Consider the following 12,703-nt stretch of genomic DNA (forward strand, 5'->3'; position numbering starts at 1 on the left):
ATTCTAGGCTGTTATCTTACAAAACTAAGCATAGCCTAACTGCGTGATGAAACAACTGTCCATCAATGACTAGCAGGGTTTTAGTCTGCATTTAAATACTGCTCATTTTACTTGTGATTTAACGTTCGTTTTTGTGATATTTGTATATAGCTGATTTAAGTAAGGAGCTACTAGGGGAGAAGATACAACTTAGGTCTGTGGGAGTTAAAGCATTGCATTTAGTGTCTGCCATGTATTACAGATTGGACAATGGCATCAGCGCTCAGAAGTTCAAATCTTACTCCCCAGAGTAGAACATACCACTCTGTTTGATAGTTCAGTGCAGTTTTGAAAGAAGACTGCACTGTTCAAGCTGTTGTTCTTTGGATGAGACACTAAAGAGAGGCCCCTTCTGCCAATTCAGATGGATCCATACGATCCAATAGCGCTGTTCAAAGAAGGGCAAGTGAACTTTCCCAGCATTTCAACCAATATTTATCCCTCAACAAAGGTAACTAAGAAACATTACTTGGTCCTTTATTTTGTTGCTGTTCGTGTGAGATTGTTGTCCACACTTCTTCATTCATAAGTATTTGAGAAAAATGGCCACTGTGAAGTTTCAAACAGTTTCAACTGGAATGTTTAAAAAAAAACTACCTCAAATGTGTTTTTCTTACAGTCCGAGAGTGACTAGGCTTTAAAAATGTTTAATTGGCTGTGTTTCACTTTGAAAAGGCTCGGAGCCTTTATAAAAAGTCTTTCTTTTAGGAAATCTCACTGACTAGAAGCCTGGGATAGGAAGCTAATGACAGGCTTCAGGTAATGTGAAGGTCCCTGGAATACAGAATTGTAAAATGTACCCTCAAAGGTAACAAAATGTACCCTCCCATCAGCAGTTTATTAACCCAACCGTATTCTCCACACAATAGACCTGTGAGAAAAGTTATAGCTCATGGTATAAAAGAGGCATAGCAACATGGATATAAACTTGGTTTAGTGACAGGAAACAGTCAGTAATGGTTACTGGATATTTTTAGGGCTACAGGAAGGTTTGTAGTGGAGCTCGCCAGGGGTTGGTGTTGGGACATTGGATCATTAGAAGACAATACAGAATACAGGGTACAAATTTAAAGAGGGCTCAGGAGCAGAGGAATTTGGGTGTAAATGTGCACAGATCATTGGTGGTGGCAGGACTGGTGGAGAGTGCCGTTATAGTGTTCTCAGCTTTATTAGTAAGGGTATGGAATACAACAGCAGGAAGGCGATGTCAAACATTTACAAGATGCTTGTTAGACCTCACCTGGAGTACTGTGTATAGTTGTGAGAAAGATGTGAATGCACTGGAGAGAGTGCAGAAGCGATTTACAGGAACGGGGTCCAGAAATGAAAAGCCTCAGTAATGAGGATGGATTGAAGAAGTTGGGACATGTTTTCCTTGGAGAGAAGCCTCAGAGCAGATTAGTTAGAGTTTTCAAAGCCAAGAGTGGGTTGGACAGAGTAGACAGGAAGAACCTGTTCCCTCTTTTAAAAGAGAAAAGAACAAAAGAGCACAGATTTAAAGTGATCTGTAAATGAAGTTGGGTTGATGTGAGAAAAAACACAGTTTGACAGAGTGAGTAGTTAGGCATGGACTGCATTGCTTGGATATGTGATGGAGGCAGGCTCAGTTAAGGCATTCAAGAGGAGATTGGATGGTTATTTGGATAGAAATGGTATGCTGGGATACATTGGCACTAAGAAACAAAACTGGTGCAGACAGGATGGGCTGAATGGCCTTCTTCTGCACATTGACAGTCCTGTGATTCTGTAATAATGAATACGAATTGCCAGCCTAGCTGTCGTCAATGTAGGCACATACTCCGGAAATAAACAGATTCCATCACATCCTGAGACTTTACCTCCCGTACTGATTGTGGTGCATTCATAGAATTTGTTGGTCCTAAGAGCTTCTTAATTCCTTGCATGGCTTTTTCTCTTCTGGACTGCCTGAACGATTTCTCCTCATCGCACAGCGCCATACTGAATCTCAGATCAGCTGAAGAACTGGAAACAAAATGAAGTGATTACAATGAGTTTTGATTGCAAAGAGGTATTGAAGACTGAAAGAGTTGCAGTACAAGCTTTTACATTCTATCAAAACTACAAGGGAGAAGCTTGAATGGTTTATGTTGTCTTCAGACCCTATTGGGCGCTCAACTGACTCCAACAGCAGCCTCATTTGTGCACTTTCAAAACCAAACTATTTTGTGAAAAGAAATTAATTTCCAGACAACTGTTAAAAATGCTGATTTGTCTCAATGTTCTAAAAGCATAGCAGCATTCTAAAAGCAAAGTACACCAATATCCAGATCATCAAAATACATCAAACATCAAACGACCAAGTGATCACTATGTCAGGTTATTCATTGGTAAAGGGCCGGCTACAGTAATACTGACATATCCATTGTTGAAAGCACACGTTAGTGAAGAAAATAAATCATTCTGGAAAAAAACATAGATGAGATTTGAAAAATAATTAATAAGGTGAAAATAGATGGAAAGCATTCCACAGGCACATAAATAACAAAAGGGAAATGAAGACAAATGATCCAGTAAGGGAGACACAGGATAAACCACCAGATAATTACAATGAAATGGCTGAAATATTGAATAGTTACTGCTTCAGTTTTTACAAGAAGCCTAACAAGGTAGGCATGATGTTGAAGATCAAATGGATATCAAGGGATTTAAAATAGGAGGAGGCAAAATGATTGATAAACTGGACAATCTGCATGGGGAATAAATCCTTGATTCTTAATGGATCATACTTCTGTGTGCTGATGGAAGCTAAGGGCAATATAGCGGAGGCAATGACATCATTAGAAAAGGGAAAGTGCTGGAGGAATGGTGAAACAGCTCACATTATTTCAATATTCGAAACAAGAGGCAGTTAGCTTAACATTATTGATAGCAAAGTGTTTGGAATCTTTACATATATATATAATATATATATATAGCCAAAAAAAGTGTGAAATGTGCAAACTGAGCACTCAATTCCCCTGCAGAGCTTAAAGAAGGATTCAGGGTCTGACTAGTGCCCAGACAATGATCACACATCTCCATGCAGCCATTTCAAGATTTGCATGAGTAGTTGTCTCAGAGCAGACTGCCAGCACTGGCTCAATGTCAGGCATTGTGATATCCAAAATGAAAAAAAATACAGACATTAAAATACAATTGAGGAATGAATGCCAGATAGTATACTCAAGTCATGGGACAGGAATTGAGTTTTTCAGAAGTTTTGACTGTAACATGTTGAGGACTGGCAACTGCAGCACAAAAGACAAAGCACTTGTATTAATCTTCATCCAAAAGTGCCAAGCAGATAATCCATCATGTTCTCCTCCTGAGGTTCCCAGCATTACAGATGCCAGCCTTTAGCCAATTCAATTCACTCCACATGATGTCAAGAAAGGGGTGAAGGCCCTAGGAACGGCAAAGACTATGGTCTTGACAACATCCCAGCAATGGTACCGAAGATATACTCCAGAACTAGCCATGCCTGTAGACAAACTACTGCAGTACAATTACAACACCTACCTCTACTCAGCAATATGGAAAATTGCTCAGTTATGTCCTGTCCACTAAAAAGGACAAAACCAACTCAACCATTTAATGCCCTATCAGTCTACTCTCAATCGTTGGTAAATTGATGGAAGGTATCATTGATATCAAGTGACACTTTCTCAACAATAACCTGCTCGCTGACACTCGGATTTGGTTCTGTCAGCACTACTCAGCTCCTGACCTCAAATATGGAAAAAAGAGCAGAACTTCAGAGAGAAAGTGAGGCTAAATGACCTTCATATCAAGGCAGCATTTGACAAATGTGGCATCAAGGAGCCCCACAAAACTGTATTCACAGGCAACTGGGAAAGCTCTCCAATAAAAACCGAAAGAACTGCGAATGCTGTAAATCAGGAACAAAAACAAAGTTGCTGGAAAAGCTCAGCAGGTCTGGCAGCATCTGTGAAGGAAGAAACGGTTAACGTTTCGGGTCCTGTGACAGTTTCGGGTCAGTTGTTGGAGGTCTGTCATCTCAGCTCCAGGACATTTCTGCAGGAATTCCTCAAGGTAGCGTCCTTGGTCTAACAATCTTCAGCTGCTTTATCTTTACATTCTCTCCATCATAAGGTCAGAGTGGGGATGTTTTGTGGTGATTGTGCCCAAAGTTCAGTCACAGCACCAGTTACAACTCCTCAAACATCGAAGCAGTCCATGTCTGAATGCAGCAAGACCTGCGCAACATTCAGACTTGGGCTAATAAGTGAAAAGTATCTTGCATCATACAAGTGCAAAGCAATGGCAATCTCCTACAGGAAAGAATCCAATCATCACTCTTGAACTCAACCGCATTTCCATTGCTGAATACCTAACAATCAACATCCTGAGGGTTATCATAGATCAGAAACTGAAATGGTCCACTGATATAAATACAGTGGCTACAAAAGCGGGTCTGAGGCTAACAATCCTGCAGTGAAAAACTCATCTTCTGACTCCCAAAACCTGTCTACCATCTGCAAGTTCAATGGAAAACTTGCTTAGATCAGTGCATTTCTGGTAACATTCATGAAGCTCAACACCATTCAGCACAAAGCAGCCTGCTTGATCAGCATTCCAGTGAACATTTTTGACATTTGCTCCCTCTAATACTGATACACAATGGCAGCAGTATGTACCATCTACATGATGCAAAAACTCACCATGGCTCCTAATAGCACCTTCCAAACCCTTGACCTCTGCCATCTAGAAGAAGGGCAGCAGATATACTGGAATACAGTTACTTGCAAGTTCTCTTCTAAGCCACACATCATCCGAACATGGAACTATATCATTATTCTTGGACTATCACTTGGTCAAAATCCTGGAATTCTCTCCCTAACAATACTGTAGGTGCAATTAAGGGACTATAGTGGTTCAAGAAGGCAGCACCTTCTCAACGGCAAATAGGAATGGACAGTAAATACTGGTCTAGCTAATGACACTCACAACCCGTGAATGAATAATAATATAAAGTAACATATTGTATGCTCTTTTGCAAATGTAGTGAGATTTTACCAGCAGTATAAAAATGATGGGTTTTGACTAAACACAAAAAAAACAAAATTTTCAAAACTTCCCCAGTGCTGCAAAGTTTATATTAGGAAACTTATGAACATCAAAAAATTTCCAAATTGATTCACACCCAAGAATGTCACACTAAATGTTAGATTTTAATAAGAGAACAATTCATTTTCTCCAAAACAGGAGAACTAAGAAAATGCACTGAAAGCAGCCAACACTGCTTTTACAATTATACCAATGAACATGAATGAGAGCTCAGTTTGAAGACTGTGGGTGTGGTACTTCAAAGAATGGAGATGCATAAGACAGTTTAGCAGAAAGACCTGGCTCAATGATGGCATGTTGCCTGTTCACAGAAACTGTAAAATTTAGGGCTATTTGGAACATGCACCTTACTTGAGAAAAAAATCCAGCACATTGCATATCACAACATATTTTAGTCCAATTCTAGAACTGCATAAAAAGATTTTTTCAGTTATCAGTAAGAAATATATCCCTGTTCCCACCTAGCACAGCAATATAACAGTTACATTTTTGGCATGTATTTTCATTGCTGTATGACTTTCTCACAATGCATACAAATGTCAAGTGTAGCTGGCACCAGATGTCATTCTGTTGACAGCATCAGAAGGATGCAGCAGGGATATGCAGAGCAAGAAGACTGTAATGCCAGATAGCATGCGAGGAAGTAAATTAAAGTCACTGCAATCCCAGATGACCAAAGGGTTGCCCTCTCATTAGAGATGACTGGTGGTGGTTTAACCTGAGGGTCACTACACCACAGGCAAGGGGAGAAGGTGAGAAGGAAGGACCTTCATGGTGACCTCAACAGGTGTGGGAATTGAACCCGCATTGTTGGTGTCACTTTGCATCACAAATCAGCCATCCAGCCAGCTGCAGTTAGTGTGGAACACTGATTTGATTATAGCAGTGCCATTTTCAACCTTGATACTCCAGCCAAAGCATTCTTTTAAATGGAATATGCTTCAGGCAGCAGGAAGGACCACATCTACTTTCAGTTTAGTTGCTAATTGATTTCTGTTGATTCTGTCAGGGTTTGTAGAAGTGCTGTGCATTTCCTACTGTTTTTTAAGATTTATAAAGTGAAGAGCAAATGGTGGCAAATAGTGAAGTCTTGGGTTCTTCAAGGTTTCTGATCAAAGCCTTTACTCCCAGTTATTAGGACCGTACTGACCACTCCCACCGACAGCCACCACACCCCCCCTCCACCCCCCGTACCTGCAGTAAGGAAGGGAGATTGAGTAGCAGCAACATAGAGGTTAGGACAAGCTGCTCATACAGGGAGTGGGAGCAGGGTGCTGGTGGAATAGGGCTGTCAGCAAGAGACCACATCCACTCAGAGTCTTCACAAAGGATTTCTCTTAGATCTGCCTCAGAGAAGAACAACATTACCAGTGGCTGTGAGGGTAACCATGACATGAATTATTCACATCCTTCCAGCTGAAGCCCATTTCTCTCATCTCCCAGTTTTCTATCCAATGTGATACAAGGAAAGTGACAGACAGTCTTTAGGCCAGGAGAGGGGAGTACAGTCACTGATTCTCTCTGGTTAGACTCAAGAAACAGTGTGCATGTGGCTGTGGCGCTTTCCATTGCTGCAGGGGACCACTGACTGCACAATGGCATCAACACTTTACGACATGATAAGACATTATAGGCATGAGCTCCTTGCTAATTCACCTATTACATGATGACTAGGCAGTCTCTGAGAAGCTGAATGAGTTTGGAACATAGCATCATCTTCAATGGTTTCAGCCACACACTTCTGGTACCAGCCTCAGTCACAGCCAATCCAATGAAGTGAGCACTGTCTTCTTTAAGGGGGTGAAGACTTGTATCTGTGCCTCTCCTCTATCCGCTTTACTCTGTGGCCTGCTACTTTGTGCTTTCTTGTCTTAGAAGAGAGAGGGAAATGTGCCAGCTAATGTGCTGCAATGTGTTTGGGCAATTTGCTTGTTACCATTGTCTAACTGGCAATGTGCGCAAATCGTGTCTGGCTTGCGACATCACTGAGGATGAACTGAGGCTTGGAATGTGAAGTAGGAGTCAAAACTGATTGAAGTTACTGGTAAGTAGGTGCAGGAAGTGTGAGAAACACAGCAGCTTTTAAGGCTAGTATTGCAGTTGGAAGGTTATGGCATTTGTATGTGCACTCATGGCATGATCAACCATTTGCAGTCAGTGCATTCCTTCTGGTATTACACCCAGCTCCTTGGGAAAGCGCTGCTGGCTTCAATAGTGAGGACTATCTGCTCCCATTGTCTAGACAATGGTTTTCCAAAGAGTGTCCTGACTCTCTGTAGATAGAGAATTTTTTTCCTGTTTTCATCTCCTACATCCCCACGCCCTCCAATGCTGCGACTGACAAACTCAGAGTATGCTGTTTGTCCTGTTGCACATATTGACATCTATTTCTGCTTTGAATGTCTTTTCTATGCACTTCCAATATCTACTGCAGCCAGTGAGCTAATTTTAGGGGGCACTCGCCCCTTTCTGAGGTCTCCTGCAAAATCAACAGAACCAGGCTGCATGAGGTTGAAGTGCTGCCTGTATTGGCAGGAACAGCAGTGATTTAATTGCTTGTCACAATCCCCGTGCCAGTTTTGGGCCTGATCCAATTCTTCTCTCTTGTGGGTTTTTCCTGTGTAAACATCCCAGCGTAGCAACACAATTTGGTCAAAGGCTGACTGTGGCATGAATCTCCAAGACTGATCCCTCACAGCAGTTCCCATTACAGTCTCTTCCACTGAAATTGTACTAGCGGAGCAGAGACAGGTATTTAAAATTCCAGGTACAAGTTTTGTTTTCTTCAACTCATTCTTTGTTGTCCATGAAGCAGTTTAAATTTAAGCAACTAAATCTGGGACTTAACTGTTAGTATCAAAAATAACATTTTGCTAAACTAATCTCTTACTTCTTCCATTTCGATGATTTTCTCTCCCTACCTCCTGCATTTTAAATGGAGGAGTGTATCTCTTTCACTCTCCCTACATAATTGATTCACATGGTCACAATATCACACCCCATTTTCCTCCCTTTCTCACTCTCACTTTCCTGCTTACCCCACAGCCAGTTTCCCTAAGTCACCCCCTTCTTTAATTCCCAGCCTCTCTTGCTATATCCTGACTTCCTTCTACCTTTCTCAATCTCCTCCACCTATTATTTTTCCTCAACTTCTCACCACCCTCCCCAATACCCTGTTCCCTAACACCCATCCCTCCACCACATCTCCCACCTCATGCAAAACCCCTCCACACTGGCAGTCTCCGTGGGGAGAATGCTTATTCGCCAGACATAGGGAATCTTAAAATAAAGACTAAATATAGGACTTCATGCTTATGGCTGAATTAAGTCCGACCCCTTTGCTTAACTCTGCCCGTCTCCACCCCATGACTACACTTGCACTCATCTTGGAGGAGATCAATTGTATGATGTATTGTCCCAATGTGCTCAGCTGCCTCTCCAAAGGACACAGTCTCAGTCCACAAAATTGCCTTTTGATTCTTCACTAGCATGCTCACCCTAACATTTCTCATGCAACCCTGCGCAGGGACTGTCAGTAGGTGATTTCACATGGCAAGAAGTTAAATGCAATGCATTGAAATCAATCTAAAAAGACAAGTTCATTACACCTTGAAACACCTCCCTGTTCTTTCAAAAGATTCGCCTCCTTCATTGAGCACAAGTTGGAAGTTCCACATGGTTTTCTTGATTTCCTGCTGTAATTTCAGCAGAAACCCCAGAGAAACAGCTGGTATGTTTGCTTCTGTTATTTCCTCAGAGTCTCGGCTGCCCTTTTTCTCCAGTACAGCCTGAGATCAGAGATCTATCATGAAAATCACTGGAACTAAAACCTTCAGCTTCATCAGAATACCTACCAAACTTCTAAGTACATGTCCAAAAAAACGGTAGTCACCTGGAAAAGATGAAATGAAATGATTAGTATGAAGTCAGTGGTACAGCCTCACAATCACCTATCACAACTGAGCTTGGTCAAAAACTGGACTCCAAACTGTTACACTAAAATGAACAAAATCATAATTGTTTTAAAATGGTCAGCCCATCTTCTGAAAGTCATTGTTTCTAAACTGGTGCATAAACTGGGACAGCGAGCTATTCTACCATAGAATGCATCAGAAGCATTCTCAACACCCAACACTCTCACAGAGGGATTTTCTAGCAGGATTCACTCACAGGTAATTGAGATTGGAGGCATATTTTACACTCAGAGATCAGCCCTTTACTGCTGCTTGATCTGAAATCTGTAAGTTCAGCAGAATAGGAATTGATCTTACAAGCTACAAGCCTTTATTAATATCGTTGTTAACTCTCCATTTGACTCCACTATTTAGGAAAGTCCTCCCAGCATCACTGCTCCCCCACAAACAACTCCATCTCTGAGTGTAGATCCATCGAGAGCTGAAGCCAGGGTGTAGATTAATCTGAGACAAGAAATAATTAATCAGTTCCACAGGTCTGGATTAATGTGTGGAAACTATGAAACAAAACTGAAGAATAAATGGTTTGGATGTGAATTATGGGAGGTATAGTTAGTAAGTTTTCAGATGACACCAAAATTGGTGGTGTAATGCATAGTGAAGAAGGTTATCTCAGAGTACAATGGGACGTTGATCAGATGGGCCAAGAGGCTGAGGAGTGGCAAATTTAGATTTAGATTTAGATAAATTTGAGGTGTTGCATTTTGGTCAGGCAAAACAGGGCAGGACTTATACATTTAACGGCACGGTCCTGGGGAGTGATGCTGAAAAAAGGTGCAAGTGCACATTTCCTTGAAAGAGGAGTCAGAGGTGGACAGGGTCATGAAGAAAGCATTCGGTATGCTTGCCTTCATTGATCAGCGCAGAGTATAGGAATTGAGACATCATGTTGCGGCTGTACAGGACATTGGTTAGGCCAGTTTTGGAATACTGCGTGTAATTCTGGTCTCCCTGCTATAGGAAAGGTGTTGACAAACTTGAAAGGGTTCAGAAAAGATTTACAAGAATGTTGCAGGGACTGGAAGTTTTGAGTTATAGGGAGAAGCTGAATAGGTTGGGGCTTTTCTCCCTGGAGCATTAGAGGCTGAGGGTGATCTTGTAGAGATTTATAAAATCATGATGGGAATAGAAAGGGTGAATAGCCAAGGTCTTTTTCCCGGGGTGGGGAGGGGGTTGGAGTCCAAACCTAGAAATCATAGGTTTAAGGTGAAACGGGAAAGATACAAAAGGGACCTAAGGGGCAACTTTTGCATACAGAGGGTGGGGCATGTATGGAATGATTTGCCAGAGGAAGTGATGGATTCGGGTACAATGACAACATTTAAAAGGCATCTGAATCAGTACATGAATAGGAAGAGTTTAGAGGATATGGGCCAAATGCTGGCAAATGGGACTAGATTAGTTTGGGATATCTGGTCAGCATGGACGAAGGGTCTGTTTCCATACGGTATAACTCTATGACTCTAATTAATTGCTTTTATTTTCAGTTATTGAGCAAAGTTCTCACGGCTGTTTGAAAGCCTGTGGTACCGGCCAGAAAATACACCTGTGGACATCAGGACTGGCTTTTAAAAGAGGGACCTGCACAAACTCAAATTTTCTTTGTACATACACATCAGGATAAAACAATTCCATGACAATACTGACTGCTACAGCTTCAATGAGAAAGGAAGTAAGGGGATTAATTTTTCTACAGCCTTTTCTATAATGGCTGTGTTTGCTGACACCAGCATGTGTGCAATGTGCCACTTTGAATCACATGTGTGTGGGTTATCTGGGGGATATGGCTGGAGGAGGGGCGAGATCAGGAGCAGTGTGGGATTGCATTGGGACCTGGAAGAGAACCAGGGGAAGTGCAGAAGAAGGGAGACAGAAGGGGGAAAGGGTCTCCTGACTCCTGGGCCCTCTTTGTTGCCCACCTACCTCCACCTGCCTTGGTCCTAGGCTGTCTTCCCTCCTCATCCTGGGAAACTACCCCTGGTCTTGCGTCTTCACCTTTGAACCCCAGTTCAACATGCATGCACAGCACTGCATTCACGCATGACGCTACATGTTACTTTACATGTAAAGTCTGTGTGGTGGCATGCAGTGTTGGAACCAAGCACCTGCATATTCCCGAATAAGTGAAAATGTATAGTTGCCCACCATTGCCAATGTCAGCAAACACTGCCTTTTATAAGACAGAAAAAGATTCAAGTGACCTGACATTATTTTCCTAACTGGATCAAGACTGCTGTGCAATTGCATCTCATTCTATAACTGTGAATCAATCCAATTATGGTAATGAAATGATGGACTGCAAATCTCTGCATGGGCTGAACCTCAAAGGATAGATGAAATCTGCCAATGAAAGTTGTTAAACTTGCAAGTTTTTATTTTTCAATCTGACTGGAAATATCCAGGGAGTGAGGAGTGGGGCCAGCTGTTTCCAAAAAAGTGGGAAGAGAGGAGGAAAGAGGGTCAGGGACGCAGAAAAAGAAGTGAGTTAGTCTGAGCTACTCAACAACATGTCCCAGCAGCAGAAACAATCCTGGCTTTGGCCTTAGATGCTAACTGCTGATGGACCCTGAAAGACAGCAGAGTTTTGGCTACGAATCAAATATATTTGCATAACAGAAGAATGTGATTTGGCCCTTTTCTCAAGTCATTTTATCCCCCTGGGGAAATTCAAATTTATTCTCAATACCTCATTCTTTTTCACTACTGTAGATATTTATGTGGTGTTTGTTTTTTCTAAAAAATGGAAAAGCTGCTTGCCTGAACAAGTCCTGTGGCAAAGCATTCCAATGAGCAACAACTCTGAGGGAAGAAATAGCTACTAATCTCTTATCTTTCATTACTAATGCCAGTTTCAATCAATGGCTGTCATCACTTACTTCATGATTAGATAACACTCCTTTCCCTCTTTTCTTGTCAAAGCCCTTTGTCATTTTAAAAGCATCTAGTTACATACACCAGCCACTTCTGTTCCAATGGAAATTGCTCAATTATTCCGAGTTTTGCTTCATAATTAGAGGTTTTCATCCCTGCTATCAATTTGTTTAAATGGAACTGGAAGAAACTTTTCCTTAAAAGAAAAGATAATAGAAGATGAAAACAAATGAAAAGATTGTTTTGTCATGGATGATACATGACTGGAGGAATGTGTGTCAATCAGTATTTGTAGATGAGGAGAATTGCTTGTGGTTTCAGAAATAGCATCTTCTGAGGAAAAATAACCGGATCTGATCTTCCTGGAGTGAAAGCATGTTGCAACCAGGCATTCAATAAGGTCACCTTGAAGATTATCACCAAACTTATTGAAATCATCTTCCAGCTGATGTTTTGACTATTCAAGGCATTACACAATACAGCCTCAGTGCATGTTCTTCTATTCTGTTCCCAAGAAATAATAGCGAATGGCAAGTTAGTGTTCCCTTGAAGCTGGGCCTTCTCCTCCAACATTACCCGTCTATTTTGTTGAGTAAAGGGCTATGGTCATAGATGAAGGCCTCCAATGAAGTTGAAAAATACAGAGCAGGCAAGATATTTATAGAAACAAGGATTAAGGAATGTCAACAAGGTGCAGGGCTGGATGAACACAGCAGGCCAAGCAGCATCAT

At 41.6% G+C, this 12,703-nt stretch overlaps 1 protein-coding gene across 1 annotated transcript in view; it reads right to left on the reverse strand.

The window, feature by feature from the left end:
- Positions 1 to 12,703, reverse strand: part of pla2g4aa (phospholipase A2, group IVAa (cytosolic, calcium-dependent)) — an 88,687-nt gene that overhangs the window by 47,607 nt on the left and 28,377 nt on the right. Inside the window, exons 4-5 of the mRNA XM_048601980.1 lie at positions 8,982 to 9,066; positions 1,878 to 2,022 (exon numbers count right to left, since the gene is read on the reverse strand). Of these exons, the coding sequence (XP_048457937.1) occupies positions 1,878 to 2,022; positions 8,982 to 9,066 (230 nt within the window). The remainder of the gene's footprint in view (positions 1 to 1,877; positions 2,023 to 8,981; positions 9,067 to 12,703) is intronic.

This window comes from Rhincodon typus, chromosome 10 (genome assembly GCF_021869965.1).
Source record: "Rhincodon typus isolate 14 chromosome 10, sRhiTyp1.1, whole genome shotgun sequence".
NCBI classification, from domain to species: Eukaryota; Metazoa; Chordata; class Chondrichthyes; order Orectolobiformes; family Rhincodontidae; genus Rhincodon; species Rhincodon typus.